This window comes from Chanodichthys erythropterus, chromosome 13, assembly GCF_024489055.1.
Source record: "Chanodichthys erythropterus isolate Z2021 chromosome 13, ASM2448905v1, whole genome shotgun sequence".
In the NCBI taxonomy this organism is placed as follows: Eukaryota; Metazoa; Chordata; class Actinopteri; order Cypriniformes; family Xenocyprididae; genus Chanodichthys; species Chanodichthys erythropterus.
The window spans coordinates 34834329-34846453 of NC_090233.1; the positions used below are offsets into that span (position 1 = coordinate 34834329).

At 39.0% G+C, this 12125-nt stretch overlaps 1 protein-coding gene across 17 annotated transcripts in view; it reads left to right on the plus strand.

The window, feature by feature from the left end:
* The window catches only part of gria3a (glutamate receptor, ionotropic, AMPA 3a), a 67670-nt gene extending 55614 nt beyond the window's left edge, over positions 1 to 12056 (plus strand). For 6 of the 17 annotated variants that reach the window (XM_067407452.1, XM_067407453.1, XM_067407451.1 and 3 more), the window contains 2 exons: positions 788 to 1035; positions 2452 to 3883. In XM_067407452.1, coding sequence (XP_067263553.1) covers positions 788 to 1033 — 246 coding nt within the window. In that variant the 3' untranslated portion in view covers positions 1034 to 1035; positions 2452 to 3883. Of the gene's footprint in view, positions 1 to 787; positions 1036 to 2451; positions 3884 to 11919 lie in introns of those variants that run through there. The other 11 variants (XM_067407459.1, XM_067407457.1, XM_067407456.1 and 8 more) reach the window with 7 other exon arrangements.
* The last annotated feature ends 69 nt before the right edge of the window (positions 12057 to 12125 follow it).

Consider the following 12125-nt stretch of genomic DNA (forward strand, 5'->3'; position numbering starts at 1 on the left):
GCTACAGCAACCATAATGAAACTACTCTTCACAATAGATAATACTTTACAATGAATTCTGTTAGAGAGCTACATATGGCAATTTATCTGTTCAATAAATGACCTTACTCTCACCTGTTGAATAATAAAAAGGCCATCTCCGCATTTACAACAAAATCTCTTGATTCCTGTTTATTACAAGCTCTTTTTGCAAACAGAAGCTCCTTTATTCTGCGTTTAAAAAAACAGATGATTCCCTGGAAGTTCAAGATTTAGCATGCTCCATGTCAACCTTTCTCGCTCGTTTTTGTGACAACTAACCTATGCCACTCCCACATGCGTCAAAGTAGCCGGAACAACTTTTCCAGATATGACGAGGCACTTACAAACATATGTACATAAATACGTAATTCCGCACGAAAGGCATCCTGCTCTGTCTAAAATATAAACACTTACAACGGGCTTACCATAGTGAATCAGGGTAAGATAAAAACACGTTTTGGAAGATTTTTGTAAATTTTTGTTTCGTTTTGTTCATTTTGAACAAAATGTTCCTCCTTCTGTCCAATGTATATAGAGTTGGTGCAATCACTGACATGTTGACACAGACCCGAGTTGACTAGTCGTGCAACCCCTGAGAGCGAAGAGAGTGAAAGTGAGGATATGCTGATGTGTGTGAGTGCGTGAATGAGTGCATGCTGGGTTGTGAAAGCTTGCATGCGTATGTTTAAATCCTTTATTAGTTATTGTATAGTGGTTTGGTGAAACAAATATACTTCTTTTGTACTAACTCTGTCTTCCCCCCACAGGATAAAACCAGCGCGCTGAGTCTCAGTAACGTGGCAGGCGTGTTCTATATCCTGGTGGGGGGTCTGGGTCTGGCTATGACCGTGGCTCTGGTGGAGTTCTGCTATAAGTCGCACCAGGAGACCAAACGCCTCAAACTTGCCAAAAATGCCCAGAACTTCAAACCAGCTCCTCCGTCCGCTGCACAGAGTTTCACCACATACAGAGAGGGCTATAACGTCTACGGAACAGAGAGCGTCAAAATATAATGGTTCGTGCAAGGCTATTTTCTGTGTATTTTTTGAATGTTTGTTAGTGAGTGATACCATTTCTTTAAAAAAAAAAAAAGATTAATGATGGTCTACTTCTGATAAGTGATGATATCAGAGTTGGTGTTCAGTTCTGAGGTAAGTTAAGTTTTTAAAGCTGCTGTTAGCAATTTTTTTTTAGAATAGACTGTACCTGCTATCTGACAGATATCACTAAAGAAGAGTTGTTCTGAGAAATCACACATCTCTCTGTTACTGCCCTAGGCGCTGTAAACATAAAAGAAGAATCTGAGCGTGGTCTGGTCATGTTAGCCCAGTCAGCAGAGTTGGAGCGTGCCACTTTGTAATGAATTATACTACCGCTCAAAAGGTTGAGGTCGGAAAGATTTTTAATCTTTGAGGAGAAGTCAGCAAGACTTTAGACTTAAGTCTTTTATACACACCATGGCTGCATTTAAACTTCTCAAATATGCAGTAAAACAGAAATATTGTGAACTATTATAACAATTGTTTTCTATTTTAATATACTTTAAAATGTAATTTATTCCTGTGATGGCAAAGCTGAATTTACAGCATCATTACTCCAGTTTTCAGTGTCACATGATCCTTCAGAAATCATTTTAATATGCTGATTTGGTGCTCAAGAAACATTTCTTATATTATCAGTGATGAAAACAGTTATGCTTTATATTTTTTGGAAGCTGTGATAGTCTTTTTTCCAGGATTCCTCGAATAGAATGATCAAAAGAACAGCATTTAATTTAAATGTCTTTTGATTATTTTAATCCATCCATTAATATCTTCTAAAAAATGTACCGACCTTAAACTTTTGAATGATAGTGTATATAAAATAAATAGTTACTTGTATGAAAAAGTAACCATATATTTGAAATAAATAACTACAAAATAAATTGTGATTAAATTGCATTTTGCCAGTAAGAGAATTTGGCCAGTCATAAAACTTGAAGGTGCCTCTAAACCTGTCACATAGGAGGTGCTCTCTAATTCAATGCTTAAAGTGCGGTCACATTTACCTTTGTTCAGGGAATTTTCAGTAAGAATCCATGCGATCAGGAATGTTGCACGAGAGCGAAATATTTCCCCATTGCAGATTTTGCATCAGGTTCAAGTTGGTCTAGCAAATTTGCTTGAAAGCTGCTTGGTTTGAAAGTAACTTCTCTGTGAGCTGTGCTTTATACAATGATTTTTTTTTTTTTTTTCTTTATGAAATTTTGCTAATGTGAACGCACTTTTAGTCTGGTGGTACTTACAGCAGCCATAAATCAAGTGCTCCATCTCTTCAAACTTTCTGCATTTAGTTTAGTGACTTTGGTGTCTTTGAATTGTGTTATTGCCAAAAGAGCTTATCTTCCTGCAAGTCTTAAATGGGTTGGGCTGCTGTCTTTTCTTATTCTCAGATTGGAAGCCTGTCCCTTGCTGATCATGTCGTATGCTGCATGGGATAGACTCTCTGTCTCTTTGAGTCGACTGTGATTCCCTTTAGAAAGTGGACACGCACCCAACCAAAACCCATCTCACCGGAACATTTGTCTTCTCGGCTCTGACCACAACCTGAACCAATAATCACGCGACAGACTATCGGATGGACCAAACACCCGCCCACCCTCTCTCAGTGCCTTACTGAACCAGTGGCAAAACAACAAAACACGCAGGCCATCTGACCAAAGTCCTGGGGATGTCCTGCTGGGTGCTGGGTCTCAAACCATATTTCAACTTGCTCTTATTATGAGAGGGAAAGACGGTGAAGGAGGGAGGGAGAGATAGACACACACACCGAAGAGAGGTTTGATTTGGTTGATCTCATGATCAGTGATGACAGTGTTTAATGAGTGACAGTCAGCTTGTTTCCATGACAACTCCCACCAAAAGGAGTTTCTGCAAACAAACATTTTATGCAATCCGTAGGAAATATTTTTGAAGTATTCTGCTCGTTAATTTGATTGTGCTGTGATTCTGTGTCCTCATCAACATAATTATGTTATGAATAATGTAAATAATTTCAGATACATTATGGCATCAGAGAACTAATGCAAACATTGAATGATTTCACATTTTACAGTTTATTTACTTCAGCTGGAGTGAATTCAGGCTGTATATGCGTGTGTGTGTGTGAATATTACCCAGTTTTCTGTACTCAAAACCCAACAAGGGTGGAAGATTCTTAATTGTTATTGCCATATTACTTTATTATTAAACATAGGAGATAAGTAATGACAGCACATTCATATAGCATCTGCAACAACAACAAAAAATGTTCATTTTAATCACTATCATACATCAGTTCTTTTTTGAGTCGAGCTTAGGAAACAACAGCAAAATGTTTAATAGTTTGTAATAATTACTTTTATTTCGTTTTAAAATACTTACAAAATCTGCGATTGTCACTGAGGTATGATATCTGTTAAACTGATAAAAAAAGAAAACATGGATCTTTGATTTTATAAATCCAGATAAAGCCACTCTGTTTAACTTCTTAACATTTGTTTAGATGGTAAAATGCATATTTATTTTGAAGATTTTATATAACTGACTTCTGTATGATTTCTAAGTGAACTTGCATGTACAGTAAGGATGAAAACTGCTTTTCCCTCAATAAAGTCTCCCTTGACATGCCCCTCTTCCCACCCCTCTCCTATTCCACCACCTCCATTCCCGGTTAATAATGATAAAAAAGAAAGAATAGAAAATTACGAAATGGTCAAGACACATCCTGACGTAAACAATAGTCTGTCCCTCTGCATGACTGCATCCAACTCTTAAACATTTAAGTATATTTTGTAAATAAAGACAGATTTAAGACAAATTTCTACTGACTGATGGGTGATTTGAGCTTCAGAAGCTGTGCTTGTACTTGTGTTCTTTTTTTTGTCACTGATGCTTACATTCTCCAAGGAATTTCAGTTTAGAATCGTCTTACTTATGGATGTCTGTGCACATTAGGATGATAGGAGAAAGTATTGCTATGTTGAAAAACTCCTTTAAGTCATCTTCATTTTAAGTCATCTTTTATCAGGGTCGACAGCTTCCCAGCAGGATCTCTGCACTAAACCACAAAAAGACCATAAAATAATACCAGAAGCTTTGCATTCTAGTTTAGTGTCGAATAAAGAGATGATCTTATTTATAATAACTCACTTACAAATAACCCTCATCACAATTGCAATACATGCCACCTGCTGAGCAAATAAGCACCTGCTGTGCATGCAAATGTAGTACATGCTGCACAGCAGCAGCTGACAGTTATACAGGTTTGTGTAATAAGAGATTAATGGAGAATGTTTTACTGCAACTGTCTATAGAGCTTTATAACCAATGTAGTTCTACTTAATTCCTCTGAAGGTCTACCAATATGAAGGCAGGTGCGGCGTAGCGGCAGAAGCCCTGGTCTGGTCACCAGGGTTTCTGTTTGATCCATGGAATCATCATTGTTCCCTTAAGACCTTCAGAAGGACTGTGCCTGTATTGAGTGTGAATAAAAGCGTCTGCTAAATTGCTACTTCTTTACCTGGGAGTAAATGTAGGCTAGTGTTGCACATATACGCAAATGTTAAAAAGACTCCCCAGTGTCTCTTTTATTTTGTTTTTATACAAGTTTCTGCATTTATTCTCATTGCAGCAGCTCTGCAAACTGATATTACGATTTTTATTCAGATAATAAATGGTGATGCACCCGCCACACCCCACCAATGCCATTACGCTCTCATTTCCCCATGACTCAGTGGTGTTTTCATTTATAAGCTGCATGTCTGGTTTGGATGAGACGATCTTTTGCTGCCTATATCTCCCTTATTTCCTTATTTATTTATTTATTTTGTTTCGCTGCCGGTTTGTAAGATCGCTCGTGTCCCTTCGGTTGCCTGGCAACGCGCGTGGCAGTGGGCGCTCCTGACCTTGCGTCCGCGACCGCGCACAGCGCGCGCGCTTAAAATAGACCCGGGGAGATTGACGTTAATTGAAAATAAGAAAAACGCAAGAAGAGCCGTGCGCCGTTCACACGGCTCGACGGGGAAAAGGGGGCATGTTGGATGGTGGGAACGATGAGATATGAGATTATTACAGTGCACGCTCGGATGCGATACCGGCTGAGCGATTCGGCAGGTGAGCCCAAAATTTTCTTATTTATGGCTGATCTGATGCGCGCCGTCGGTTCTCAATATCAGTCAGCGGTGAGAACGAACAATCTCGAGTAATAAGAGCAATTTTCCGATGCTGGTGAATAAAAAATGTGGGCAGTTATGAAAAAAGCCTGAACTGGATTGTGTATGAGTGTAAGTGGAACGCGTTTTGATTGAACAATGAACGCTGGTCTAATGAATGCGCCGCATTGCTTGTGTTTGGGAAATGCCTACGATAAAAGGATGTGATTTCTGTAAAGGAAATATTTTCATTTTCTTTATTTCATTTGATTGGATTTTAACGGCGTTTTCATTCTCACATCTGCAGCATGAAAGCTCGCAATAGCAATAGGGTGAGCAGATAACGAGAAAGAGATAGAGAGACGAATTGATAGAGAGAGAGAGAGAGAGAGAGAATTATTCGAATAACCTCAAAGCCATGATTTGCTGCATCTGCGCTGTGGGATCTTGTTAATCATAGTCATTAGATGGTCGTAAACAGTTGGTTTTGTAGTACTCGTTGTCAGACTAAATAAACTTATTCGCATCTGTTTGAAAACACCTCTGCCAGCACCGTTATTTAGCTGTTCTACAGGCCTGTCTGCGCGAGGGACACTCGGGGGTCGAGTCGTTCTCCGCGTGCATGCTCAATACCCGCTGATATATTAATCACGGGCAGCGCGTGACGATGCGCGCGTGTGAATTAAAGCTGCAGTTCGTCACCTGTTGGAAAGGTAACGGCAGCGCACGCGGGAGTGCCAGTCAGAAACCAGTGTCGCGACCGTCCGTGTGGATGAATCCAGGAAGCGACACCCGAACCGAGTCCAAGTTGTGATAGTGATTTTACCATCTGTTGGATCGGTTTGCTTAAAGCTTTCCCAGCGCGCGCACGTGAGTGCGCGTGTCCAAAGGTACTATGTTGTTCGTTTACGATACAAAACTCTGGCATTAGCTGATTCGAGGGAAGGGTCGTGACACCACAGGTACATTTTCACGAGCAACTTAAGTTACCAGATGTGCAGTGAATACTGAACCTCGCTAGAGTTTTCATAATGAAATGCCTCCGCATAGTTTATTATCAAAGCGCCATCCCGCCACTGCACCGTTCAGTCGGAGCTACGGAGGAGGAGGAGGAGGAGGGACAAGACTATTGGTATTCATCTCTCGTATGGTAGTCTCTTTCACCGTCCCCGCCGTGAGTCCGGGGAACACACACACATACACACACACACACACACACACACACACACACACACACACACACTCACCCCATTCCTAATGAATGCAAAAAAGAAGCGGTTTACCCAGTATCATTAAACCTGAATAGGCAATAGCACCAGATTCATGTAAACAGAGCTGAATTCGTCAGTTCAATGAAAGCAGACTTTATCATTTCATTTCGCGCACAGTTATGTGGGTTAAATATGAAGAACCCCAATTTTGAAACACATCTCTGCCCTGTACAGCTGACCTGATTGAGGCGCGCGCCTTCCTCCCGTGTCCGCTCGCTATTGGAAAATGGGCACTGGAATAAACGGACTCCCAGTATTCTCTCGATGGGCCCCCACGATTCAGATTAACTGACCCACATTATAGGGGTGGAGGAACCTAGAGCTAAAAAAATATTTACAGAAACGCGAGTACGTTTGTTTATATGCTGATATTCTACAGGTAGCGAATCTCATCAGCACCATGGACAGCGACAGGAGTGAACTGAAAGATATATAAAAGCCCGTGGGTACACTTAAAAGTTGGATGGCTTATTAAATTCAACATTTTTAAAGATGGAAATATTAGTTAGTTTAGACTTATTTCTATAAGTTAGCATAAGTTAAAAAAAAAAAATGAGGTAATTAGTCTCATTATTTTAAGTTGACAAACTCAAAGATTAGGCTAAGTTAAAATTAAATTAAATAACTTAATTTTAACATTTAGTCTCCTTGTCTGATGCAAAGCATGCTGGGATTTAAAAATCTGCTGCAACTCATTCAGTTTAATATAATATAATTAAGTCCAGCTTAATATAATCAGTTACTGAGTTCACATAACTTTTTATATTAAGTACAATGAAATATTTGATCTGCAATATTTGAGTGAAATTGACTCATTTCATTTAGTTAATTTGGTTTTGATGCCTGAGGCTGACCAGCATTTATTTCTGAAGGTCTGGTGTACCTATAATCAAAATACTTTTCAGAGTTCAAGAGGTGCTGCTTAATGGGAATGACCCAGTTAATTGCACAATGAATACTTGTAATTATTTTATCCTGTAGGTTGCTATTTTGAGGCCTAATAATGCCAGAGACGACATCTGCATCTGCATAGCAGTTGACTTTGGTTAGTTTGAGATCAGTTTGTTTCTGTGTATATGGGATTTTGTTTTATTTTGTGTTGTTTGCAGTTCTAAAGTTGAATTTACTGGAAAGGCAATTACATAAAATAGGTCATATGAGCACCTGCTCAACACACCAGCATTTTACACCACTGCGCATGGAAGGCGTTTCACACCTCTAAGAGTGCCAGGCAATAGGTTATATTTTAGGTTCTGTATTTAAAGTTGTTAATTATTTTGCATTGCACAGTGTTTTGCTCATTTAATGTTCTTGAAATAGAATTTGTAAGGGTATAAATCTCGAATATTTTGATATTCAGTTTTATTTCTGTAATGTCGAGATCGAAGATCTGATACATAATTCTTTGATAATTTACTTTTGTTTACATCTCAGGCTGTAAATGGTTGCAAATCAGTCCTTTTTTACCCAGAAAGTGTGCATTTCTCTCAAATCCTTAGGAAGGCTTACAGAATTGGTATTTGCATTATTTTATCCTGTAGGTTGCTATTTTGAGGCTTCTGTAAACCATGCTTCTGGGGCAGTGAGTTAGGATGGGGATTACTGAGCTTGATGTCACATTATTTTTAAAGTTTTCTTCAAAAATGTAACTGCTTAAAAAGTGTAACTTTCTGATTTTTAAGTGCAACTTGTTGATTGTTTACAGCTCCAGGGCTTTCATGAAAATGGCAGTTTATTTTGTTCTTCCCCCTCCATTTGGCCTACAACAACTATGTTCATTATAGTCATCCAATTTGAAACGTTGACACAGGGTTTTTTTCAGATTTTCCGTCACAGCATTTTCTTCATATTTATAATTCTTTGCAGCCTATAGATATAGACTATAGATATAGAAAGACTGTTCACTCCTGTTAGTTATGAATGGGAGAAATTGCAATGCGTTAGAAGCTCCGATTCCCATAGAAACCTGAGACCCGTGCTTAGGACTGCACATGCACATTGGCTAGTCTAGCCAATGTGCTTTCAGTTCATGCGCTTACAGTTCATGTCAGATTTTATTGCTGATTTAAAATATGTTATTTAATTGTGAGCTCGCCAAGCAGTTTTTGAGATTTCAGGATTCCCCCATTCAAATAGATAGGACTTGGTCTTGGATGCCTGAAACAGCTGCTCGGAGACGTTGCAAATATGGCTGCCGAGTGAATAGACTTTTCTTGAAAGAGACTGTGCTACAACGCGCTGGACCCTTCACTGACAACCGAAAGTAACTCACTCCCTTTAAACGTTTACTCTTTGAATTCCTGCACCCATGAACAATACAAGTTGACACCATAATAACTAAAAGAAAGGTGGCATTTGACTCTGGTCAAGCTTATCCATTGAAGACAAGTGGGAGTGGCATTGGACGGCATCATGCCTGGTGCATTATGGGTGTTGAAGTTTTCCTACCTATTTGGGAACAGGAAAGACAACAGCCTTTTTTCTTTGTTTTCTCAAGTCAGGCAGCACCGATTTCAAAAAATATTGTTGTCTCTATACTGCATAGGCAGCCAAGTTTTCTTGAAAGCCCATTTTGCCAGCGGTGAAGTACCCCTTTATGTATCAACAATAAGAAAAAATATTCACTGATGAAACTTTGGTGCTTTTTTAAAGGTTCCTTGTGACAGATTAAAGGTCTATGTGTTCATAAAAATTAACACTGTGGCCATGTTTCACTTATCCCAGATTGTACTATCTTCAGACATGACTTCACACCAGACTGGCCAATGCAACATGTCTTCGGCCAGAAAATAGCAGTTTTATGTCAATGGTTTATGAGATCTTAAAAATGGAGCCATCTTCATGACACAATGATTCTTTGGTACCTCAGTTTTATCCAGCCAGAATCGCAGACTGTCAGACTTCCAGCTCTGATCTTTGGCCAGGTTTTTGAAAGTAAGGATGTAGATGTGATCACTTGTTTTGTGGTTGGTCCTCATCACCGCAGTGCAGGCTAATGAATGCTGTGGGTTTTAGCCCATCGGCTGTACATGCTGCCATCCCACAGCGTCATGCACGCACATTGATTTCAGATAAAGCAGCTGCTCTGCGTGTTTGTGGCTGAAGCGTTGCATATCGATCCACTCGCACAACATGCATTCTGAACACAAGCCCTGCACTATGAGACTTAAGCTCCTCCCCTCAGAAGAAATAAGATCCACCTGCTGTCCATGTCTGATCCCTCATGAGATTGAACCTACAGTGCTGGAGCTGTGCAAGGGTTCAGGGTTAAAGTGTTTGTACTTGCCCCTTAGTGCACGTGTGAATGTGATATGAAGCACAGACTGTGCATGCATATGCCTTTAGTGTTTCTGCTTTCTTTCTCTCTCTGAAGCATATCCTTTGCTAGAACATTCATATATGCACTACAATTTTATGGTTTGGGGTCGATAAGATTTTTTAAAATAGTTTTGAAGGAAGTTTATGTTCATTATGTAAAAAAATATATATATTATTTCAATTTAAAATAACTTTTCTATGTTAATACATTTAAAGTGTAATTTATTCTATAATGACAAAGCTGAATTTTCTGTCTTCAGTGTCACATGATCCTTCAGAAATCATTCTAATATGCTGATTTGGTGCTCAAGAAACATTTCTTATTATTATCAATGTTAACATTACAGTTGTGCTGCTTAATATTTTTTGTGGGAGCTGATTTTTTGTTTGTTTGTTTCAGGATTCTTCGATGAATAGAACAGAAGTTATTTGAAATACAAATCTTTTTTAACATTATAAATGTCTTTACTGTCACTCTTGACCAATTTAATGCATCCTAACTGAATTAAAGTTTTCATTTCTTTCAAAATAAAAATAAAAATCTTATTGACCCCAAACTATTGGACATCAGTGCATACATACTGTATTCTTGTGTGTGTATAACATTCAGTAATATTCAGATACATACAAAGTTCTGTCATGAAAATCTAGATGGTGCAGGCTGATGTCTTTAAAGGGTTAGTTCACCCAAAAAATGAAAATTCTGTCAGCGTTCAGCACCGAACGTAAACAGCGCAGGAGAATGACACAGGAGAGAAGATATTGTTGAATAAAGCCATTATTTTTGTTTTGTTTTTTTGCACAAAAAGTATTCTCGTCGCTTCATAAAATTAAGGTTGAACCACTGTAGTCACGTTGATTGTTTTAACGATGTCTTTAGTACATTTCTGGACCTTGAAAGTGGTCGTTAAATTGCTGTCAATGGAGGTGTCATATACCTCTCGGATTTCATCAAAAATATATCTTAATTTGTGTTCCGAAGATGAGCGAAGGTCTTACGGGTGTGGAACGACATCATCGACACGACATCCAGTGCCACAGTTCCTCAGACCGTCCATACCGGCGTGATGAATACTATCCTCAACTAGATGGAACTGAAATAAATACTTTGATTGTTGCGATCATATCAGACTTATGATAGCAACCTGAATGCAACAAAGCACTGTTCGCCAGAGGAGAACTGGCACCACGACTAAGCCTGGTTTCTCCCAAGGTTTTTTTTTCTCTCCATTTTAACACCTATTTGCCACTTGTTTGCCACCTGATGTCACCTGATGGAGTTTGGGTTGCTTTCCGCTGTCACCTTTGGCTTGCTTAGTTGGGGACACTTGACATTTGATATTCAATAGTATTCTTGACATTTATTCAACAGTGCTTCTGATCTGCCTGCATTGACACTATTATTTAAGAGCTGCTGTGCAGCCAAAAATATATACCAGTTATCAATGTAAAGCTGCTTTGATACAATCTGCATTGTAAAAAGCGCTATATAAATAAAGGTGACTTGACTTGACTTGACTTGAGGGTGAGTAATTAAAGACAGAAATTTCATTTTTGGGTGAACTAACCCTTTAACTCAATCCGCTTGCAAACACATCATCTCTATAGGGCACAGCTGATTTCTGCAGTATCAATAGCCAATAAACTCGCTGCTCATCCTTCAAATACTTGGTCAGTGTCTGCTGTAGCAGTTTACAGAAGCAGCATGTCTTACTTGCTCCCAGCAGCGTGTTGTGTATGTATTGGCAGTAGCAAGTCCTGTATTAGCTCTACAGCCGCAGCAATAACAGCATAGCAGATCTATTCTGCTAAGGCCAAATACATCAACAGTGTCATATCCATTTCCATGCCAAACACTCGTCATGACAGAAATACTGTTTTTGCATTACAAAGTTAATTTTAACTTCTTTTTATGCTTGAAAAGTGTTCTTTTATTTAAAATAAATGTCATTTGGTTTGATATTTAGCTATCTAATGCTATGACATTCATGCCTTTTAAGATTTGACATTAAGTGTCCATTTTTAAGGCCACTGTAAGATGTGACAAACTGTATTTTCTGAGGGATTATTAATATGGTTCATATTCTGAGTGGTGTTATGAGAGGTTCTAGCTCTTACATCCTGTTTGTGTGTATTTCAGGTTTGTGCTGAAAGGATCTACATGCTGGAAAAATGAACAGCTTCACCTGCTGAAATCAACAACCAATATGGGGCACTTGGTGGTGGACACCCGGCTGCGAAGATGCCCACTGGATCTTCCCGAGTGTGTGGCGTTTGTTTTTGATTGCTAGAGTGTGATTGTGTCAAAGCAGAGAGTGTCATTAAGCTACAGACAGAAATTTTTCA